At 46.2% G+C, this 21,143-nt stretch overlaps 4 protein-coding genes across 4 annotated transcripts; all 4 read right to left on the reverse strand.

Annotated features, from left to right (window-relative positions):
- Positions 1–27: 27 nt before the first annotated feature.
- On the reverse strand, positions 28–6,922 carry LOC120391948 (cell wall protein DAN4-like). The gene is made up of 4 exons (XM_039516213.1): positions 6,904–6,922; positions 5,889–6,071; positions 4,566–4,895; positions 28–104 (listed from the first exon to the last, which is right to left on the reverse strand). The coding sequence occupies exons 1-4, from the start codon at positions 6,920–6,922 to the stop codon at positions 28–30; spliced, it is 609 nt and encodes a 202-aa protein (XP_039372147.1).
- Positions 6,923–7,520: 598 nt separating this feature from the next.
- LOC120391949 (mucin-5AC-like) lies at positions 7,521–13,043 on the reverse strand. Its single transcript, XM_039516214.1, has 4 exons — positions 12,626–13,043; positions 9,851–10,771; positions 9,104–9,445; positions 7,521–8,269 (listed from the first exon to the last, which is right to left on the reverse strand). The coding sequence occupies exons 1-4, from the start codon at positions 12,666–12,668 to the stop codon at positions 7,521–7,523; spliced, it is 2,055 nt and encodes a 684-aa protein (XP_039372148.1). The 5' UTR covers positions 12,669–13,043.
- A 336-nt stretch (positions 13,044–13,379) lies between these two features.
- Positions 13,380–17,601, reverse strand: LOC120391950 (mucin-5AC-like). The gene is made up of 3 exons (XM_039516215.1): positions 16,016–17,601; positions 13,599–15,802; positions 13,380–13,394 (listed from the first exon to the last, which is right to left on the reverse strand). The coding sequence occupies exons 1-3, from the start codon at positions 17,475–17,477 to the stop codon at positions 13,380–13,382; spliced, it is 3,681 nt and encodes a 1,226-aa protein (XP_039372149.1). The 5' UTR covers positions 17,478–17,601.
- Positions 17,602–17,907: 306 nt separating this feature from the next.
- Positions 17,908–21,045, reverse strand: LOC120391951 (cell wall protein DAN4-like). The gene is made up of 3 exons (XM_039516216.1): positions 20,342–21,045; positions 18,114–18,487; positions 17,908–18,015 (listed from the first exon to the last, which is right to left on the reverse strand). The coding sequence occupies exons 1-3, from the start codon at positions 20,919–20,921 to the stop codon at positions 17,908–17,910; spliced, it is 1,062 nt and encodes a 353-aa protein (XP_039372150.1). The 5' UTR covers positions 20,922–21,045.
- Between the last annotated feature and the right edge of the window lie 98 nt (positions 21,046–21,143).

Consider the following 21,143-nt stretch of genomic DNA (forward strand, 5'->3'; position numbering starts at 1 on the left):
GTTGAAGTACTAGTTATTACTGTAGTTTCAGCTGCAGAAGTTTTCTGGAAAATTGAGGTGGATGTTTCTGCTGTGATAGAGCTGGCTATAGCTGTGCTTTCCGCCTGTGGAGTTGTAGGGAGGGAAAATGTGGTTGTCACTTCAGCTCCAGTGGTACTAGTTATTGTTGTCCTCTCTGTTGGGGTTGTGGTTTCTACAGGAGTTTTGGAGGTCTCTGGAAAGCTTGAGGTGGCTGTTGCTGTGCTCGAAGGTTCTGAAGTTTTAAGGAGGGGAAGCGTGGTTGTCTCCTCACTTCTATTGCTACTAGTCATTGCTGTAGTTTGAGGTGCAGAAGTCGTCTCTAGAGAAGACGTGGAGGTTATTCCTATCGTAGAGGTGGCTGCAGGAGTGGTTTCAGATTGTGAAATGCTAAGAAGGGTAAGGGTGGGTGTCCCTTCTACTGTAGAAGTACTAATTATTGGTGTAGTCTCAGCTGGGGAAGTGGTCTCTTGCAGAATTGTGGTTGTTTCTGGAGCAGTTGAGGTGGCTGCAGTTGTGCTTTCAGGTTGTGAAGTTGAAGGAAGGGAAAGTGTGGTTGTCACTTCAGCTCCGATGGTACTAGTTATTGCTGTCCTCTCTGTTGGGGTTGTGGTTTCTGCAGGAGTTGTGGAGGTCTCTGGAAACATTGAGGTGGCTATCGCTGTGCTCCCAGGTTCTGAAGCTGTCGGAAGAGGAAGCGTGGGTGTCTCCTCATTTCTAGTGCTGCTAGTCATTGCTGTAGTTTGAGTTGCAGAAGTCATCTCTAGAGGAGAGGTGGAGGTTATTCCTATGGTAGAGGTGGCTGCAGCACTGGTTTCAGGTTGTGAAGTGCTAAGAAGAGGAAGGGTGCTTGTCCCTTCTACTGTAGAAGTACTAATTATTGGTGTAATCTCAGCTGGGGAAGTGGTTTCTTGCAGGACTGTGGTTGTTTCTGGAGCCGTTGAGGTGGCTGCAGTTGTGCTTTGAGGTTGTGAAGTTGCAAGAAGGGAAAGCGTGGTTGTCACTTCAGGTCCAGTGGTACTAATTATTGTTTTGCTCTCTGTTGGCGTTGTGGTTTCTACAGCAGTTTTGGAGGTCTCTGGAAATATTGAGGTGGCTATTTCTGTGCTCGAAGGTTCTGAAGTTTTAAGGAGGGGAAGCGTGGTTGTCTCCTCACTTCTATTGCTACTAGTCATTGCTGTAGTTTGAGGTGCAGAAGTCGTCTCTAGAGAAGACGTGGAGGTTATTCCTATCGTAGAGGTGGCTGCAGGAGTGGTTTCAGATTGTGAAATGCTAAGAAGGGGAAGGGTGGTTGTCCCTTCTACTGTAGAAGTACTAATTATTGGTGTAGTCTCAGCTGGGGAAGTGGTCTCTTGCAGAACTGTGGTTGTTTCTGGAGCAGTTGAGGTGGCTGCAGTTGTGCTTTCAGGTTGTGAAGTTGAAGGAAGGGAAAGTGTGGTTGTCACTTCAGCTCCGATGGTACTAGTTATTGCTGTCCTCTCTGTTGGGGTTGTGGTTTCTGCAGGAGTTGTGGAGGTCTCTGGAAACATTGAGGTGGCTATCGCTGTGCTCCCAGGTTCTGAAGCTGTCGGAAGAGGAAGCGTGGGTGTCTCCTCATTTCTAGTGCTGCTAGTCATTGCTGTAGTTTGAGTTGCAGAAGTCATCTCTAGAGGAGAGGTGGAGGTTATTCCTGTGGTAGAGGTGGCTGCAGCACTGGTTTCAGGTTGTGAAGTGCTAAGAACGGGAAGGGTGCTTGTCCCTTCTACTGTAGAAGTACTAATTATTGTTGTACTCTCAGCTGGAGAAGTTATGTCTTGCAGGACTGTGGTTGTTTCTGGAGCCGTTGAGGTGGCTGCAGTTGTGCTTTGAGGTTGTGAAGTTGCAAGAAGGGAAAGCGTGGTTGTCACTTCAGGTCCAGTGGTACTAATTATTGTTTTGCTCTCTGTTGGCGTTGTGGTTTCTACAGCAGTTTTGGAGGTCTCTGGAAATATTGAGGTGGCTATTTCTGTGCTCGAAGGTTCTGAAGTTTTAAGGAGGGGAAGCGTGGTTGTCTCCTCACTTCTATTGCTACTAGTCATTGCTGTAGTTTGAGGTGCAGAAGTCGTCTCTAGAGAAGACGTGGAGGTTATTGCTATCGTAGAGGTGGCTGCAGGAGTGGTTTCAGATTGTGAAATGCTAAGAAGGGGAAGGGTGGTTGTCCCTTCTACTGTAGAAGTACTAATTATTGGTGTAGTCTCAGCTGGGGAAGTGGTCTCTTGCAGAACTGTGGTTGTTTCTGGAGCAGTTGAGGTGGCTGCAGTTGTGCTTTCAGGTTGTGAAGTTGAAGGAAGGGAAAGTGTGGTTGTCACTTCAGCTCCGATGGTACTAGTTATTGCTGTCCTCTCTGTTGGGGTTGTGGTTTCTGCAGGAGTTGTGGAGGTCTCTGGAAACATTGAGGTGGCTATCGCTGTGCTCCCAGGTTCTGAAGCTGTCGGAAGAGGAAGCGTGGGTGTCTCCTCATTTCTAGTGCTGCTAGTCATTGCTGTAGTTTGAGTTGCAGAAGTCATCTCTAGAGGAGAGGTGGGGGTTATTCCTGTGGTAGAGGTGGCTGCAGCACTGGTTTCAGGTTGTGAAGTGCTAAGAACGGGAAGGGTGCTTGTCCCTTCTACTGTAGAAGTACTAATTATTGTTGTACTCTCAGCTGGAGAAGTTATGTCTTGCAGAACTGTAGTTGTTTCTGGAGCAGTTGAGGTGGCTGCAGTTGTGCTTTCAGCTTGTGAAGTTGCAGGGAGGGAAACTGTGGTTGTCACTTCAGCTCCAGTGGTACTAGTTCTTGTTGTCCTCTCTGTTGGTGTTGTAGTTTGTACGGGAGTTGTGGAGGTCTCCGGAAAAGTTGAGGTGGCTGTAGCTGTGTTCCCAGGTTCTGAAGTTGTAAGAAGGGGAAGCGTGGTTGTCCCTTCACTTCTAGTGCTACTAGTCATTGCTGTAGTTTGAGCTGCAGAAGTCGTCTCTAGAGGAGAGGTGGAGGTTATTCCTGTGGTAGAGGTGGCGGCAGCACTGGTTTCAGGTTGTGAAGTGCTAAGAAGAGGAAGGGTGCTTGTCCCTTCTACTGTAGAAGTACTAATTATTGGTGTAATCTCAGCTGGGAAGTGGTTTCTTGCAGGACTGTGGTTGTTTCTGGAGCCGTTGAGGTGGCTGCAGTTGTGCTTTGAGGTTGTGAAGTTGCAAGAAGGGAAAGCGTGGTTGTCACTTCAGGTCCAGTGGTACTAATTATTGTTTTGCTCTCTGTTGGCGTTGTGGTTTCTACAGCAGTTTTGGAGGTCTCTGGAAATATTGAGGTGGCTATTTCTGTGCTCGAAGGTTCTGAAGTTTTAAGGAGGGGAAGCGTGGTTGTCTCCTCACTTCTATTGCTACTAGTCATTGCTGTAGTTTGAGGTGCAGAAGTCGTCTCTAGAGAAGACGTGGAGGTTATTCCTATCGTAGAGGTGGCTGCAGAAGTGGTTTCAGATTGTGAAATGCTAAGAAGGGAAGGGTGGTTGTCCCTTCTACTGTAGAAGTACTAATTCTTGGTGTAGTCTCAGCTGGGGAAGTGGTCTCTTGCAGAACTGTGGTTGTTTCTGGAGCAGTTGAGGTGGCTGCAGTTGTGCTTTCAGGTTGTGAAGTTGAAGGAAGGGAAAGTGTGGTTGTCACTTCAGCTCCGATGGTACTAGTTAATGCTGTCCTCTCTGTTGGGGTTGTGGTTTCTGCAGGAGTTGTGGAGGTCTCCGGAAAAGTTGAGGTGCCTGTAGCTGTGCTCCCAGGTTCGGAAGTTGTAAGAAGGGGAAGCGTGGTTGTCTCTTCACTTCTAGTGCTGCTAGTCATTGCTGTAGTTTGAGGTGCAGAAGTCGTCTCTAGAGGAGAGGTGGAGGTTATTCCTATCGTAGAGGTGCCTGCAGGAGTGCTTTCAGATTGTGAAGTGCTAAGAAGGGGAAGGGTGCTTGTCCCTTCTACTCTAGAGGTACTAATTATTGGTGTAGTCTCAGCTGGGGAATTGGTCTCTTGCAGAACTGTGGTTGTTTCTGGAGCAGTTGAGGTTGCTGCAGTTGTGCTTTCAGGTTGTGAAGTTGCAAGAAGGGAAAGTGTGGTTGCCACTTCAGCTCCAGTGGTACTTGTTATTGTTGTCCTCTCTGTTGGGGTTGTGGTTTCTTCATGAGTTGTGGAGGTCTCTGGAAAAGTTGAGGTGGCTGTAGCTGTGCTCCCAGGTTCTGAAGTTGTAAGAAGGGGAAGCGTGGTTGTCTCCTCACTTCTAGTGCTGCTAGTCATTGCTGTAGTTTGAGTTGCAGAAGTCGTCTCTAGAGGAGAGGTGGAGGTTATTCCTATGGTAGAGGTGGCTGCAGCAGTGGTTTCAGATTGTGAAGTGTTAAGAAGGGGAATGGTGCTTGTCCCTTCTATTGTAGAAGTACTAATTATTGGTGTAGTCCCAGCTGGGGAAGTGGTCTTCAGTGTAACTGTGGTGGTTTCTGGAGCAGTTGATGTGGCTGTAGCTATGCTCGCAGGCACTGTATTCGTGGGATTAAGAAGAGTGTTTGTCTCCTCGATTGTAGATGTACTAGTTATTGCTGTAGTTTCAGCTGAAGAAGTTGTCTGGAAAGGTGAGGTGGATTTTTCTGCTGTGGTAGAGCTGGCTATAGCTGTGCTTTCGGCTTGTGAAGTTGCAGGGAGGGAAAATGTGGTTGTCACTTCAGCTCCAGTGGTACTAGTTATTGTTGTCCTCTCTGTTGGGGTTGTGGTTTCTACAGGAGTTGTGGAGGTCTCTGTGAAAGTTGAGGTGGCTGTAGCTGTGCTCCCAGGTTCTGAAGTTGTAAGAAGGGGAAGCGTGGTTGTCTCTTCACTTCTAGTGCTACTAGTCATTGCTGTGGTTTGAGCTGCAGAAGTCGTCTCTAGAGGAGACATGGGAGTTATTCCCATGGTAGAGGTGGCTGCAGCACTGGTTTCAGGTTGTGACGTACTAGGAAGGGGAAGAGTGGTTGTCACCTCTATTTTAGAAATACTAGTCATTGCTGTAGTTTGAGCTGCAGAAGTCATCTCTAGAGGAGAGGTGAAAGTTATTCCCATGGTAGATGTGGCTGCAGCAGTGGTTTCAGATTGTGAAGTGCTAAGAAGGGGAATGGTGCTTCTCGCTTCTACTGTAGAAGTACTAATTATTGGTGTAGTCTCAGCTGGGGAAGTGGTCTCTTGCAGAACTGTGGTTGTTTCTGGAGCAGTTGAGGTGGCTGCAGTTGTGCTTTCAGGTTGTGAAGTTGCAAGAAGGGAAAGTGTGGTTGTCACTTCAGCTCCAGTGGTACTAGTTCTTGTTGTCCTCTCTGTTGGGGTTGTGGTTTCTACAGGAGTTGTGGAGGTCTCTGGAAACCTTGAGGTGGCTGTTGCTGTGCTCCCAGGTTCGGAAGTTGTAAGAAGGGGAAGTGTGATTGTCTCTTCACTTCTAGTGCCAGTAGTCATTGCTGTAGTTTGAGCTGCAGAAGTCGTCACTGGAGGAGAGGTGGAGCTTATTCCTATGGTAGACGTGCCTGCAGCACTGGTTTCAGGTTGTGAAGTGCTAGGAAGGGGAAAGGTGGTTGTCCCTTCTACTGTAGAACTACTAATTATTGGTGTAGTCTCAGCTGGGGAAGTGGTCTTTAGCGTAACTGACATGGTTTCTGGCGCAGTTGAGGTGGCTATAGCTGTGCTCGCAGGCAGTTTAGTCGTGGGATTAAGAAGAGTGGTTGTCTCCTCGATTGTAGAAGTACTAGTTATTACTGTAGTTTCAGCTGCAGAAGTTTTCTGGAAAGTTGAGGTGGATGTTTCTGCTGTGATGGAGCTGGCTATAGCTGTGCTTTCCGCCTGTGAAGTTGTAGGGAGGGAAAATGTGGTTGTCACTTCAGCTCCAGTGGTACTAGTTATTGTTGTCCTCTCTGTTGGCTTTGTGGTTTCTACAGCAGTTTTGGAGGTCTCTGGAAATATTGAGGTGGCTATTTCTGTGCTCGAAGGTTCTGAAGTTTTAAGGAGGGGAAGCGTGGTTGTCTCCTCACTTCTATTGCTACTAGTCATTGCTGTAGTTTGAGGTGCAGAAGTCGTCTCTAGAGAAGACGTGGAGGTTATTCCTATCGTAGAGGTGGCTGCAGGAGTGGTTTCAGATTGTGAAATGCTAAGAAGGGTAAGGGTGGGTGTCCCTTCTACTGTAGAAGTACTAATTATTGGTGTAGTCTCAGCTGGGGAAGTGGTCTCTTGCAGAATTGTGGTTGTTTCTGGAGCAGTTGAGGTGGCTGCAGTTGTGCTTTCAGGTTGTGAAGTTGAAGGAAGGGAAAGTGTGGTTGTCACTTCAGCTCCGATGGTACTAGTTATTGCTGTCCTCTCTGTTGGGGTTGTGGTTTCTGCAGGAGTTGTGGAGGTCTCTGGAAACATTGAGGTGGCTATCGCTGTGCTCCCAGGTTCTGAAGCTGTCGGAAGAGGAAGCGTGGGTGTCTCCTCATTTCTAGTGCTGCTAGTCATTGCTGTAGTTTGAGTTGCAGAAGTCATCTCTAGAGGAGAGGTGGAGGTTATTCCTATGGTAGAGGTGGCTGCAGCACTGGTTTCAGGTTGTGAAGTGCTAAGAAGAGGAAGGGTGCTTGTCCCTTCTACTGTAGAAGTACTAATTATTGGTGTAATCTCAGCTGGGAAGTGGTTTCTTGCAGGACTGTGGTTGTTTCTGGAGCCGTTGAGGTGGCTGCAGTTGTGCTTTGAGGTTGTGAAGTTGCAAGAAGGAAAGCGTGGTTGTCACTTCAGGTCCAGTGGTACTAATTATTGTTTTGCTCTCTGTTGGCGTTGTGGTTTCTACAGCAGTTTTGGAGGTCTCTGGAAATATTGAGGTGGCTATTTCTGTGCTCGAAGGTTCTGAAGTTTTAAGGAGGGGAAGCGTGGTTGTCTCCTCACTTCTATTGCTACTAGTCATTGCTGTAGTTTGAGGTGCAGAAGTCGTCTCTAGAGAAGACGTGGAGGTTATTCCTATCGTAGAGGTGGCTGCAGGAGTGGTTTCAGATTGTGAAATGCTAAGAAGGGGAAGGGTGGTTGTCCCTTCTACTGTAGAAGTACTAATTATTGGTGTAGTCTCAGCTGGGGAAGTGGTCTCTTGCAGAACTGTGGTTGTTTCTGGAGCAGTTGAGGTGGCTGCAGTTGTGCTTTCAGGTTGTGAAGTTGAAGGAAGGGAAAGTGTGGTTGTCACTTCAGCTCCGATGGTACTAGTTATTGCTGTCCTCTCTGTTGGGGTTGTGGTTTCTGCAGGAGTTGTGGAGGTCTCTGGAAACATTGAGGTGGCTATCGCTGTGCTCCCAGGTTCTGAAGCTGTCGGAAGAGGAAGCGTGGGTGTCTCCTCATTTCTAGTGCTGCTAGTCATTGCTGTAGTTTGAGTTGCAGAAGTCATCTCTAGAGGAGAGGTGGAGGTTATTCCTGTGGTAGAGGTGGCTGCAGCACTGGTTTCAGGTTGTGAAGTGCTAAGAACGGGAAGGGTGCTTGTCCCTTCTACTGTAGAAGTACTAATTATTGTTGTACTCTCAGCTGGAGAAGTTATGTCTTGCAGGACTGTGGTTGTTTCTGGAGCCGTTGAGGTGGCTGCAGTTGTGCTGAGGTTGTGAAGTTGCAAGAAGGGAAAGCGTGGTTGTCACTTCAGGTCCAGTGGTACTAATTATTGTTTTGCTCTCTGTTGGCGTTGTGGTTTCTACAGCAGTTTTGGAGGTCTCTGGAAATATTGAGGTGGCTATTTCTGTGCTCGAAGGTTCTGAAGTTTTAAGGAGGGGAAGCGTGGTTGTCTCCTCACTTCTATTGCTACTAGTCATTGCTGTAGTTTGAGGTGCAGAAGTCGTCTCTAGAGAAGACGTGGAGGTTATTGCTATCGTAGAGGTGGCTGCAGGAGTGGTTTCAGATTGTGAAATGCTAAGAAGGGGAAGGGTGGTTGTCCCTTCTGTAGAAGGACTAATTATTGGTGTAGTCTCAGCTGGGGAAGTGGTCTCTTGCAGAACTGTGGTTGTTTCTGGAGCAGTTGAGGTGGCTGCAGTTGTGCTTTCAGGTTGTGAAGTTGAAGGAAGGGAAAGTGTGGTTGTCACTTCAGCTCCGATGGTACTAGTTATTGCTGTCCTCTCTGTTGGGGTTGTGGTTTCTGCAGGAGTTGTGGAGGTCTCTGGAAACATTGAGGTGGCTATCGCTGTGCTCCCAGGTTCTGAAGCTGTCGGAAGAGGAAGCGTGGGTGTCTCCTCATTTCTAGTGCTGCTAGTCATTGCTGTAGTTTGAGTTGCAGAAGTCATCTCTAGAGGAGAGGTGGGGGTTATTCCTGTGGTAGAGGTGGCTGCAGCACTGGTTTCAGGTTGTGAAGTGCTAAGAACGGGAAGGGTGCTTGTCCCTTCTACTGTAGAAGTACTAATTATTGTTGTACTCTCAGCTGGAGAAGTTATGTCTTGCAGAACTGTAGTTGTTTCTGGAGCAGTTGAGGTGGCTGCAGTTGTGCTTTCAGCTTGTGAAGTTGCAGGGAGGGAAACTGTGGTTGTCACTTCAGCTCCAGTGGTACTAGTTCTTGTTGTCCTCTCTGTTGGTGTTGTAGTTTGTACGGGAGTTGTGGAGGTCTCCGGAAAAGTTGAGGTGGCTGTAGCTGTGTTCCCAGGTTCTGAAGTTGTAAGAAGGGGAAGCGTGGTTGTCCCTTCACTTCTAGTGCTACTAGTCATTGCTGTAGTTTGAGCTGCAGAAGTCGTCTCTAGAGGAGAGGTGGAGGTTATTCCTGTGGTAGAGGTGGCGGCAGCACTGGTTTCAGGTTGTGAAGTGCTAAGAAGAGGAAGGGTGCTTGTCCCTTCTACTGTAGAAGTACTAATTATTGGTGTAATCTCAGCTGGGGAAGTGGTTTCTTGCAGGACTGTGGTTGTTTCTGGAGCCGTTGAGGTGGCTGCAGTTGTGCTTTGAGGTTGTGAAGTTGCAAGAAGGGAAAGCGTGGTTGTCACTTCAGGTCCAGTGGTACTAATTATTGTTTTGCTCTCTGTTGGCGTTGTGGTTTCTACAGCAGTTTTGGAGGTCTCTGGAAATATTGAGGTGGCTATTTCTGTGCTCGAAGGTTCTGAAGTTTTAAGGAGGGGAAGCGTGGTTGTCTCCTCACTTCTATTGCTACTAGTCATTGCTGTAGTTTGAGGTGCAGAAGTCGTCTCTAGAGAAGACGTGGAGGTTATTCCTATCGTAGAGGTGGCTGCAGAAGTGGTTTCAGATTGTGAAATGCTAAGAAGGGGAAGGGTGGTTGTCCCTTCTACTGTAGAAGTACTAATTATTGGTGTAGTCTCAGCTGGGGAAGTGGTCTCTTGCAGAACTGTGGTTGTTTCTGGAGCAGTTGAGGTGGCTGCAGTTGTGCTTTCAGGTTGTGAAGTTGAAGGAAGGGAAAGTGTGGTTGTCACTTCAGCTCCGATGGTACTAGTTAATGCTGTCCTCTCTGTTGGGGTTGTGGTTTCTGCAGGAGTTGTGGAGGTCTCCGGAAAAGTTGAGGTGCCTGTAGCTGTGCTCCCAGGTTCGGAAGTTGTAAGAAGGGGAAGCGTGGTTGTCTCTTCACTTCTAGTGCTGCTAGTCATTGCTGTAGTTTGAGGTGCAGAAGTCGTCTCTAGAGGAGAGGTGGAGGTTATTCCTATCGTAGAGGTGCCTGCAGGAGTGCTTTCAGATTGTGAAGTGCTAAGAAGGGGAAGGGTGCTTGTCCCTTCTACTCTAGAGGTACTAATTATTGGTGTAGTCTCAGCTGGGGAATTGGTCTCTTGCAGAACTGTGGTTGTTTCTGGAGCAGTTGAGGTTGCTGCAGTTGTGCTTTCAGGTTGTGAAGTTGCAAGAAGGGAAAGTGTGGTTGCCACTTCAGCTCCAGTGGTACTTGTTATTGTTGTCCTCTCTGTTGGGGTTGTGGTTTCTACAGGAGTTGTGGAGGTCTCTGGAAACCTTGAGGTGGCTGTTGCTGTGCTCCCAGGTTCGGAAGTTGTCAGAATGGGAAGCGTTGTTGTCTCTTCACTTCTAGTGGTACTAGTCATTGCTGTAGTTTGAGCTGCCGAATTTGTCTCTAGAGGAGAGGTGGAGGTTATTCCTATGGTAGAGATGTGTGCAGCTGTGCTTTCAGGTTGTGTCCTTGCAGAAAGGGGAAGTTTCGTTGTCCCTTCAGTTGTCGTGGTACTAGCTATTGCTGTCGCCTCAGCTGGAGATATGGTCTCTACAGGAGATGTGAATGTCTCTGCTATAGTAGGAGTGGCTGCAGCTGTGCTCTGAGATAGTGAAGTGGTAGGGATAGCAAGAATGGTTGTCCCCTCTACTGTCCTGTTACCAAGTAATGCTGTAGTCTTACCTGGGAGAGTGGTCTCTAGAGGAGATGTGGATGTTTCTGCTGTCGCGGTGGTGTCTGCAACGGTCATAACAGATGTTGCACTTGCAGGCAGAATGATCGTGGTTTGCTGTGATGTGGAAATGCTAATTAGTTCTGTGGGCTCAGCCAGGGAGGAGGTTGGACGAGCAGAAGTGGATGTCTCTGCTAACATAGAGGTAGCTGCAGTTTTCGTCTCAGCTGTGGAAGTGGTCACTGGGGCTGCGGCGGTGGATTCTGCTCCCGTTGTGAGATACGTTGCGATGGTCCCAGGTTTGTTTGGGATCACAGGAGCTGCTGCTTTGGTGGTACTCTCTAATGTTGTACTTTGGGTCGTGGTGGTTTTAACCACAGGAGTTGTCTGTGTTGTTGTGACATTATTATCTTTATTTTGTTCCAATGGCTTAACAGTGTTCTGGTAGATTACCTCAGTTATTTCATGATCTGTGTAGAGAAATGTATCTCAAGTATACTAGTATATATATATATATATGTTCTTACACCACATATTGAGTGCATATCCAAGGAATATATATACTGATAATATATCATCAGTGTTAACATACACAGAGTTTTCTTTACCTTTGAAGATAGCAGCATTTTCTCTCCAGTTCTGAATTTTTTCTATCTATATTTCTCACAACTTACATGTTGAACATATATAAGAGAGTCATTCTGTAGTTTGCTCTAGAATATTTTTTCCATTTCCTACTCTCTGGACCTCGTTCTCAGTTACACGAACGGATCTCTACACTACTCTTGCAGTGGTTGTAAGTGTAATTTGCCCTCTCATTCATAGCTTCATACATTGCAAGGCCAGAGGGGACCGCTGTGATCATCTAGGCTGACCTCCTGTAGGCCATAGAACTTCCCCAAAATAATTCCTTTTGAAATAGAGAATAACTTAAATAAAAAAAAAATCTAACCTTGATTTTAAAATTGCCAAGGGTGTTGTATCCACCACAACTCTTGGTAAAATTTTCCAGAGGCTAATTATTCTAGTTTTTTAAAATGTACACGTTTTTTCCCATCTGGATTTGTCTAGGTTCAACTTCTAGCTGCTGGATCTTGTGATACTTTAATTTGCTCTAGAGCTGTTTATCGAATATTTGTTCCCAAGGCAGGTTCTTATAGATTGAGGGGTGACTTGACCACAACCTTTTCTTTGTTAAGCTGAATAGATTTTGCTCACTGAGTCTATCGTACTAATTTTTAATCATTGTCTGGGCTTTTCTCTGACCCCTCTTCAGTTTATCAACATCCTTCTTGAATTCTGGGCACCAGAACTGGACACAATATTCTAGCAACAGTTGCACCAACACCAAATACAAAAGTAAAATAACTTGAGCATGCCTCCTGTGCATTCACACAAAACAGGTCTTGCGAGGGAGAGTAGGAGGTCCTCCCTCATAACTTTATAGCTCTGTGGTTCGGTTACTCACTTGGGATGTGGGAGACATACTGTTGTGCTCAGGATAAATAATTAAAGAGTCAACTAGGCCCAGGGACTGCATCCTGGGCCATCCCCATCCTGGCTAACATGCACTTGCGTGCTCTCGATCTTCCTATCTCTCTCTGAGTTATTTGGGCCACAGAAAGAGAAAAGGCGCACGAGAACAACTCTGTATTATTCTAAGGAACCTCCCTCCCCTCATTCGTTGTATAACAGCCTAGGTACCTAACTCAGGCTTTGTGAATCTCAGTGACTTTCTAAAAGTTTGGTGAGGTGACACTCAGCCTCACCATACCTAACTCCTTTTGTGCATTCAGACCATATTTTTTTAAGCATGAGTAGTCCCACTGACATCAGCAAGACTACTCACTTGCTTCAGTGCTTTGCTGAAAAGGGATAGACTTAATCGTATGCTTAATGTTAAGCACATACTCCATTTCAAGTTTATAAGCAATTACTGTAAATGAGAAAAAGGTATCAAGAAAAATTGGAACAATTGCCATTCCAATCCCCTTTTTATATCAGTTTGTATCCCCTCCCACTCACATGATTCTGTTAACTAACAACCTGAAAGATGGGTTGAGTTGAGCAGAAACCTACATTAATACTCCCATCTGTTCTCTTTATTTTTTCTTTTATGTTCACCTTTCTCTTGTTTCCTATATATATGAAAATTCTAAATTTCATTACATATATCCCAAATAATATCTGGCTACTGTAGGTAGCAGGACACCTTCACTTTTGCTGTATTCAAAATACCTCCATTCTAACAGGATAATAATACTCAGAAACAATTTGTTTCTTTGAATCTCAAAGGATAAACAAGAGGAAAATAATGCCCTTACTTGTCAATGCAGCTGTGGTAGGTGAAAGTGATGTTGTGGTCATCACAGAGATGGCTGCTGTTGTTTCTCCTCTGATAGGAACGCCCAGAGAGGTTGTGGTCTCAGCCAGAGAAGTTGTAAAAAGGGCAGCTGTGGTTGTTCCCTCTCGTGTAGTGGAGGTGTAAGTTGTTGTGGTCTCTGTAGGGGTAGTGATTGGAGCCGCTGTACTTCTCTGTGCTGCTGTAGCAATGGGTGATGTTTTAGTAGTCTCGGCGAAAACAGTGGTGACAGGGGATGCTGTGGGTGTCCCCAGTTCTGTAGTGGTGCCCAAAGCTATTGGGATCTCAGATGGGGAATTGGTCTCCAGAGCAGATGTGGATGTTTTAAGAGCTGCTGTAGTGGGAGTCACTGTCACTGTGGTCTCAGCTGGAGAAGTCACCACAATAGCAACTGTAGATGTCTCTGGTAAAGAGGAGGTGACAGCACTTGTGGTTGCAGTGGGATAAGTGACAAGAAGGGCAGCTGTGGTTGTCTCAACTTCTGTAGAAGTGCTGGGAATACTTGTGGTATCAGAGGGCAAACTTGTCTCAAGACGGGCCATAGATGTCAACGGTAAACAGAAGTCACTCCAGTTGTGGTCACAGTGAGGAAGTGGCCACTGGAGCTGGTGTGGTGATAGCCAGTGAAGTGGTAACTTCAACTGGGAAAGTACCTGGAATAAAAATTGTGGTTTTCTCCTCCACTATAGAGGTTCTAGGTAATTCTGAAGTCTCAGTTAGGAGAGTGGTCTCTAGAGGAGCAATAGAGGATTGTGGAAAGAAGAGGCAGCTGCTGTGTTCTGAGATAATGTAGTAATAGGAAAACTAATTCTTGTTGTTTCTTCTAATGTTGTGTGACTAGTCATTGCTGTAGTTTGAATTGGAGAAGTAGTCTCTAAAAGAGAGCTGAATTTCTGTCCGATGGTAGAGGTGGCCAAAAATGTGCTCCCAGTTACGGTGCTGGTAGGAAGAGGAACTGTGGTTGCCTTTTCCACTGTAGTGATAGTAGATATACTCGTAGTCTCTCCTGGAGAAGTGATCTCTGCAGGAGTTTTGGAGATCTCTGGAGTAGTTGAGGTGGCTATTGATGTACTCCCAGATTCTGAAGCTGTAAGAAGAGGAAGGGTGGTTGTTTCTTCACTTCTGGTTGTACTAGTTATTGCTGTAGTTTCAGCTGCAGAAGTCATCTGGAAAGGTGAGGTGGATGTTTCTGCTGTGGTAGAGCTGCCTATAGCTGTGCTTTTGGCTTGTGAAGTTGCAGGGAGGGAAAGTGTGGTTGTCAGTTCAGCTCCAGTGGTACTAGTTATTGTTGTCCTCTCTGTTGGGGTTGTGGTTTCTACAGGAGTTGTGGAGGTCTCTGGAAAAGTTGAGGTGGCTATCGCTGTGCTCCCAGGTTCTGAAGTTGTAAGAAGGGGAAGCGTGGTTGTCTCTTCACTTCTAGTGCTACTAGTCATTGCTGTAGTTTCAGGTGCAGAAGTCGTCTCTAGAGAATAGGTGGAGGTTATTGCTATGGTAGAGGTGTCTGCAGGAGTGGTTTCAGATTGTGAAGTGCTAAGAAGAGGAAGGGTGCTTGTCCCTTCTACTCTAGAAGTACTAATTATTGGTGTACTCTCAGCTGGGGAAGTGCTCTCTTGCAGAACTGTGGTTGTTTCTGGAGCAGTTGAGGTGGCTGCAGTTGTGCTTTCAGGTTGTGAAGTTGAAGGATGGGAAAGTGTGGTTCTCACTTCAGCTCCAGTGGTACTAGTTATTGTTGTCCTCTCTGTTGGGGTTGTGGTTTCTACAGGAGTTGTGGAGGTCTCTGGAAACATTGAGGTGGCTATCGCTGTGCTCCCAGGTTCTGAAGCTGTTGGAAGAGGAAGCGTGGTTGTCTCCTCACTTCTAGTGCTGCTAGTCATTGCTGTAGTTTGAGTTGCGGAAGTCGTCTCTAGAGGAGAGGTGGAGGTTATTCCTGTGGTAGAGGTGGCTGCAGCACTGGTTTCAGGTTGTGAAGTGCTAAGAAGGGGAAGAGTGCTTGTCCCTTCTACTGTAGAAGTACTAATTATTGTTGTACTCTCAGCTGGGGAAGTTATGTCTTGCAGAACTGTGGTTGTTTCTGGAGCAGTTGAGGTGGCTGCAGTTGTGCTCTCGGCTTGTGAAGTTGCAGGGAGGGAAACTGTGGTTGTCACTTCAGCTCCAGTGGTACTAGTTCTTGTTGTCCTCTCTGTTGGGGTTGGGGTTTCTACAGGAGTTGTGGAGGTCTCCGGAAAAGTTGAGGTGGCTGTAGCTGTGCTCCCAGATTCTGAAGTTGTAAGAAGGGGAAGCGTGGCTGTCTCCTCACTTCTAGTGCTGCTAGTCATTGCTGTAGTTTGAGGTGCAGAAGTCGTCTCTAGAGGAGAGGTGGAGGTTATTCCTATGGTAGAGGTGTCTGCAGGAGTGCTTTCAGATTGTGAAGTGCGAAGAAAAGGAAGGGTGCTTGTCCCTTCTACTGTAAAAGTACTAATTATTGGTGTACTCTCAGCTGGGGAAGTGCTCTCTTGCAGAACTGTGGTTGTTTCTGGAGCAGTTGAGGTGGCTGCAGTTGTGCTTTCAGGTTGTGAAGTTGAAGGAAGGGAAAGTGTGGTTGTCACTTCAGCTCCAGTGGTACTAGTTATTGTTGTCCTCTCTGTTGGGGTTGTGGTTTCTGCAGGAGTTGTGGAGGTCTCTGGAAACATTGAGGTGGCTATCGCTGTGCTCCCAGGTTCCGAAGCTGTTGGAAGAGGAAGGGTGGTTGTCTCCTCACTTCTAGTGCTGCTAGTCATTGCTGTAGTTTGAGCTGCAGAAGTCGTCTCTAGAGGAGAGGTGGAGGTTATTCCTGTGGTAGAGGTGGCTGCAGCACTGGTTTCAGGTTGTGAAGTGCTAAGAATGGGAAGGGTGCTTGTCCCTTCTACTGTAGAAGTACTAATTATTGTTGTACTCTCAGCTGGGGAAGTTGTGTCTTGCAGAACTGTGCTTGTTTCTGGAGCAGTTGAGGTGGCTGCAGTTGTGCTTTTGACTTGTGAAGTTGCAGGGAGGGAAATTGTGGTTGTCACTTCAGCTCCACTAGTACTAGTTCTTGTTGTGCTCTCTGTTCGGGTTGTGGTTTCTTCATGAGTTGTGGAGGTCTCCGGAAAAGTTGAGGTGGCTGTAGCTGTGCTCCCAGGTTCTGAAGTTGTAAGAAGGGGAAGCGTGGTTGTCTCTTCACTTCTAGTGCTGCTAGTCATTGCTGTAGTTTGAGGTGCAGAAGTCGTCTCTAGAGGAGAGGTGGAGGTTATTCCTGTGGTAGAGGTGGCTGCAGCACTGGTTTCAGGTTGTGAAGTGCTAAGAAGAGGAAGGGTGCTTGTCCCTTCTACTGTAGAAGTACTAATTATTGGTGTACTCTCAGCTGGGGAAGTGGTCTCTTGCAGAACTATGGTTGTTTCTGGAGCAGTTGAGGTGGCTGCAGTTGTGCTTTCAGGTTGTGAAGTTGAAGGAAGGGAAAGTGTGGTTGTCACTTCAGCTCCAGTGGTACTAGTTATTGTTGTCCTCTCTGTTGGGGTTGTGGTTTCTACAGGAGTTGTGGAGGTCTCTGTGAAAGTTGAGGTGGCTGTAGCTGTGCTCCCAGGTTCTGAAGTTGTAAGAAGGGGAAGCGTGGTTGTCTCTTCACTTCTAGTGCTACTAGTCATTGCTGTAGTTTCAGCTGCAGAAGTCGTCTCTAGAGGAGATGTGGAGGTTATTCCCATGGTAGAGGTGGCTGCAGCACTGGTTTCAGGTTGTGAAGTACTAGGAAGGGGAAGGGTGGTTGTCCCTTCTATTGTAGAAGTACTAATTATTGGTGTAGTCCCAGCTGGGGAAGTGGTCTTCAGTGTAACTGTGGTGGTTTCTGGAGCAGTTGATGTGGCTGTAGCTATGCTCGCAGCCAATGTCGTCGTGGGATTAGGAACAGTGGTTGTCACCTCTGTTGTAGAAGTACTAGTCATTGCTGTAGTTTGAGCTGCAGAAGTCGTCTCTAGAGGAGAGGTGGAGGTTATTCCCATGGTAGATGTGGCTGCAGCAGTGGTTTCAGATTGTGAAGTGCTAAGAAGGGGAATGGTGCTTGTCGCTTCTACTGTAGAAGTACTAATTATTGGTGTACTCTCAGCTGGGGAAGTGGTCTCTTGCAGAACTGTGGTTGTTTCTGGAGCAGTTGAGGTTGCTGCAGTTGTGCTTTCAGGTTGTGAAGTTGCAAGAAGGGAAAGTGTGGTTGTCACTTCAGCTCCAGTGGTACTAGTTATTGTTGTCCTCTCTGTTGGGGTTGTGGTTTCTACAGGAGTTTTGGAGGTCTCTGGAAAGCTTGAGGTGGCTGTTGCTGTGCTCTCAGGTTCGGAAGTTGTAAGAAGGGGAAGTGTGATTGTCTCTTCACTTCTAGTGCTAGTAGTCATTGCTGTAGTTTGAGATACAGAAGTCGTCTCTAGAGGAGAGGTGGAGGTTATTCCCATGGTAGAGGTAGCTGCAGCAGTGGTTTCAGATTGTGAAGTGCTAAGAAGGGGAATGGTGCTTGTCGCTTCTACTGTAGAAGTACTAATTATTGGTGTACTCTCAGCTGGGGAAGTGGTCTCTTGCAGAACTGTGGTTGTTTCTGGAGCAGTTGAGGTTGCTGCAGTTGTGCTTTCAGGTTGTGAAGTTGCAAGAAGGGAAAGTGTGGTTGTCACTTCAGCTCCAGTGGTACTAGTTATTGTTGTCCTCTCTGTTGGGGTTGTGGTTTCTACAGGAGTTGTGGAGGTCTCTGGAAACCTTGAGGTGGCTGTTGCTGTGCTCCCAGGTTCTGAAGTTGTAAGAAGGGGAAGCGTGGTTGTCTCTTCACTTCTAGTGCTGCTAGTCATTGCTGTAGTTTGAGCTGCAGAAGTCGTCTCTAGAGGAGAGGTGGAGGTTATTCCTGTGGTAGAGGTAGCTGCAGCAGTGGTTTCAGATTGTGAAGTGCTAAGAAGGGGAATGGTGCTTGTCGCTTCTACTGTAGAAGTACTAATTATTGGTGTAGTCTCAGATGGGGAAGTTATGTCTTGCAGAACTGTGGTTGTTTCTGGAGCAGTTGAGGTGGCTGCAGTTGTGCTTTCGGCTTCTGAAGTTGCAGGGAGGGAAAGTGTGGTTGTCACTTCACCTCCAGTGGTACTAGTTATTGTTGTCCTCTCTGTTGGGGTTGTGGTTTCTACAGGAGTTGTGGAGGTCTCTGTGAAAGTTGAGGTGGCTGTAGCTCTGCTCCCAGGTTCTGAAGTTGTAAGAAGGGGAAGCGTGGTTGTCTCTTCACTTCTAGTGCTAGTGGTCATTGCTGTAGTTTGAGCTGCAGAAGTCGTCTCTAGAGAAGAGGTGGAGGTTATTCCTATGGTAGAGGTGCCTGCAGGAGTGGTTGCAGATTGTGAAGTGCTAAGAAGGGGAAGGGTCGTTGTCCCTTCTACTGTAGAAGTACTAATTATTGGTGTTGCGGTGGTGCCTGCAACGGTCATAACAGATGTTGCACTTGCAGGCAGAATGATCGTGGTTGGCTGTGATGTGGAAATGCTAATTAGTGCTGTGGGCTCAGCCAGGGAGGAGGTTGGACGAGCAGAAGTGGATGTCTCTGCTAACGTAGAGGTAGCTGCAGTTTTCGTCTCAGCTGTGGAAGTGGTCACTGGGGCTGCGGCGGTGGATTCTGCTCCCGTTGTGAGATACGTTGCGATGGTCCCAGGTTTGTTTGGGATCACAGGAGCTGCTGCTTTGGTGGTACTCTCTAATGTTGTACTTTGGGTCGTGGTGGTTTTAACCACAGGAGTTGTCTGTGTTGTTGTGACATTATTATCTTTATTTTGTTCCAATGGCTTAACAGTGTTCTGGTAGATTACCTCAGTTATTTCATGATCTGTGTAGAGAAATGTATCTCAAGTATACTAGTATATATATATATATATGTTCTTACACCACATATTGAGTGCATATCCAAGGAATATATATACTGATAATATATCATCAGTGTTAACATACACAGAGTTTTCTTTACCTTTGAAGATAGCAGCATTTTCTCTCCAGTTCTGAATTTTTTCTATCTATATTTCTCACAACTTACATGTTGAACATATATAAGAGAGTCATTCTGTAGTTTGCTCTAGAATATTTTTTCCATTTCCTACTCTCTGGACCTCGTTCTCAGTTACACGAACGGATCTCTACACTACTCTTGCAGTGGTTGTAACTGTAATTTGCCCTCTCATTCATAGCTTCATACATTGCAAGGCCAGAGGGGACCGCTGTGATCATCTAGGCTGACCTCCTGTAGGCCATAGAACTTCCCCAAAATAATTCCTTTTGAAATAGAGAATAACTTAAATAAAAAAAAAATCTAACCTTGATTTTAAAATTGCCAAGGGTGTTGTATCCACCACAACTCTTGGTAAAATTTTCCAGAGGCTAATTATTCTAGTTTTTTAAAATGTACACGTTTTTTCCCATCTGGATTTGTCTAGGTTCAACTTCTAGCTGCTGGATCTTGTGATACTTTAATTTGCTCTAGAGCTGTTTATCGAATATTTGTTCCCAAGGCAGGTTCTTATAGATTGAGGGGTGACTTGACCACAACCTTTTCTTTGTTAAGCTGAATAGATTTTGCTCACTGAGTCTATCGTACTAATTTTTAATCATTGTCTGGGCTTTTCTCTGACCCCTCTTCAGTTTATCAACATCCTTCTTGAATTCTGGGCACCAGAACTGGACACAATATTCTAGCAACAGTTGCACCAACACCAAATACAAAAGTAAAATAACTTGAGCATGCCTCCTGTGCATTCACACAAAACAGGTCTTGCGAGGGAGAGTAGGAGGTCCTCCCTCATAACTTTATAGCTCTGTGGTTCGGTTACTCACTTGGGATGTGGGAGACATACTGTTGTGCTCAGGATAAATAATTAAAGAGTCAACTAGGCCCAGGGACTGCATCCTGGGCCATCCCCATCCTGGCTAACATGCACTTGCGTGCTCTCGATCTTCCTATCTCTCTCTGAGTTATTTGGGCCACAGAAAGAGAAAAGGCGCACGAGAACAACTCTGTATTATTCTAAGGAACCTCCCTCCCCTCATTCGTTGTATAACAGCCTAGGTACCTAACTCAGGCTTTGTGAATCTCAGTGACTTTCTAAAAGTTTGGTGAGGTGACACTCAGCCTCACCATACCTAACTCCTTTTGTGCATTCAGACCATATTTTTTTAAGCATGAGTAGTCCCACTGACATCAGCAAGACTACTCACTTGCTTCAGTGCTTTGCTGAAAAGGGATAGACTTAATCGTATGCTTAATGTTAAGCACATACTCCATTTCAAGTTTATAAGCAATTACTGTAAATGAGAAAAAGGTATCAAGAAAAATTGGAACAATTGCCATTCCAATCCCCTTTTTATATCAGTTTGTATCCCCTCCCACTCACATGATTCTGTTAACTAACAACCTGAAAGATGGGTTGAGTTGAGCAGAAACCTACATTAATACTCCCATCTGTTCTCTTTATTTTTTCTTTTATGTTCACCTTTCTCTTGTTTCCTATATATATGAAAATTCTAAATTTCATTACATATATCCCAAATAATATCTGGCTACTGTAGGTAGCAGGACACCTTCACTTTTGCTGTATTCAAAATACCTCCATTCTAACAGGATAATAATACTCAGAAACAATTTGTTTCTTTGAATCTCAAAGGATAAACAAGAGGAAAATAATGCCCTTACTTGTCAATGCAGCTGTGGTAGGTGAAAGTGATGTTGTGGTCATCACAGAGATGGCTGCTGTTGTTTCTCCTCTGATAGGAACGCCCAGAGAGGTTGTGGTCTCAGCCAGAGAAGTTGTAAAAAGGGCAGCTGTGGTTGTTCCCTCTCGTGTAGTGGAGGTGTAAGTTGTTGTGGTCTCTGTAGGGGTAGTGATTGGAGCCGCTGTACTTCTCTGTGCTGCTGTAGCAATGGGTGATGTTTTAGTAGTCTCGGCGAAAACAGTGGTGACAGGGGATGCTGTGGGTGTCCCCAGTTCTGTAGTGGTGCCCAAAGCTATTGGGATCTCAGATGGGGAATTGGTCTCCAGAGCAGATGTGGATGTTTTAAGAGCTGCTGTAGTGGGAGTCACTGTCACTGTGGTCTCAGCTGGAGAAGTCACCACAATAGCAACTGTAGATGTCTCTGGTAAAGAGGAGGTGACAGCACTTGTGGTTGCAGTGGGATAAGTGACAAGAAGGGCAGCTGTGGTTGTCTCAACTTCTGTAGAAGTGCTGGGAATACTTGTGGTATCAGAGGGCAAACTTGTCTCAAGACGGGCCATAGATGTCAACGGTAAAACAGAAGTCACTCCAGTTGTGGTCACAGTGAGGGAAGTGGCCACAGGAGCTGGTGTGGTGATAGCCAGTGAAGTGGTAACTTCAACTGGGAAAGTACCTGGAATAAAAATTGTGGTTTTCTCCTCCACTATAGAGGTTCTAGGTAATTCTGAAGTCTCAGTTAGGAGAGTGGTCTCTAGAGGAGCAATAGAGGATTGTGGAAAAGA

Source organism: Mauremys reevesii, linkage group 26, assembly GCF_016161935.1.
Source record: "Mauremys reevesii isolate NIE-2019 linkage group 26, ASM1616193v1, whole genome shotgun sequence".
NCBI classification, from domain to species: domain Eukaryota; kingdom Metazoa; phylum Chordata; order Testudines; family Geoemydidae; genus Mauremys; species Mauremys reevesii.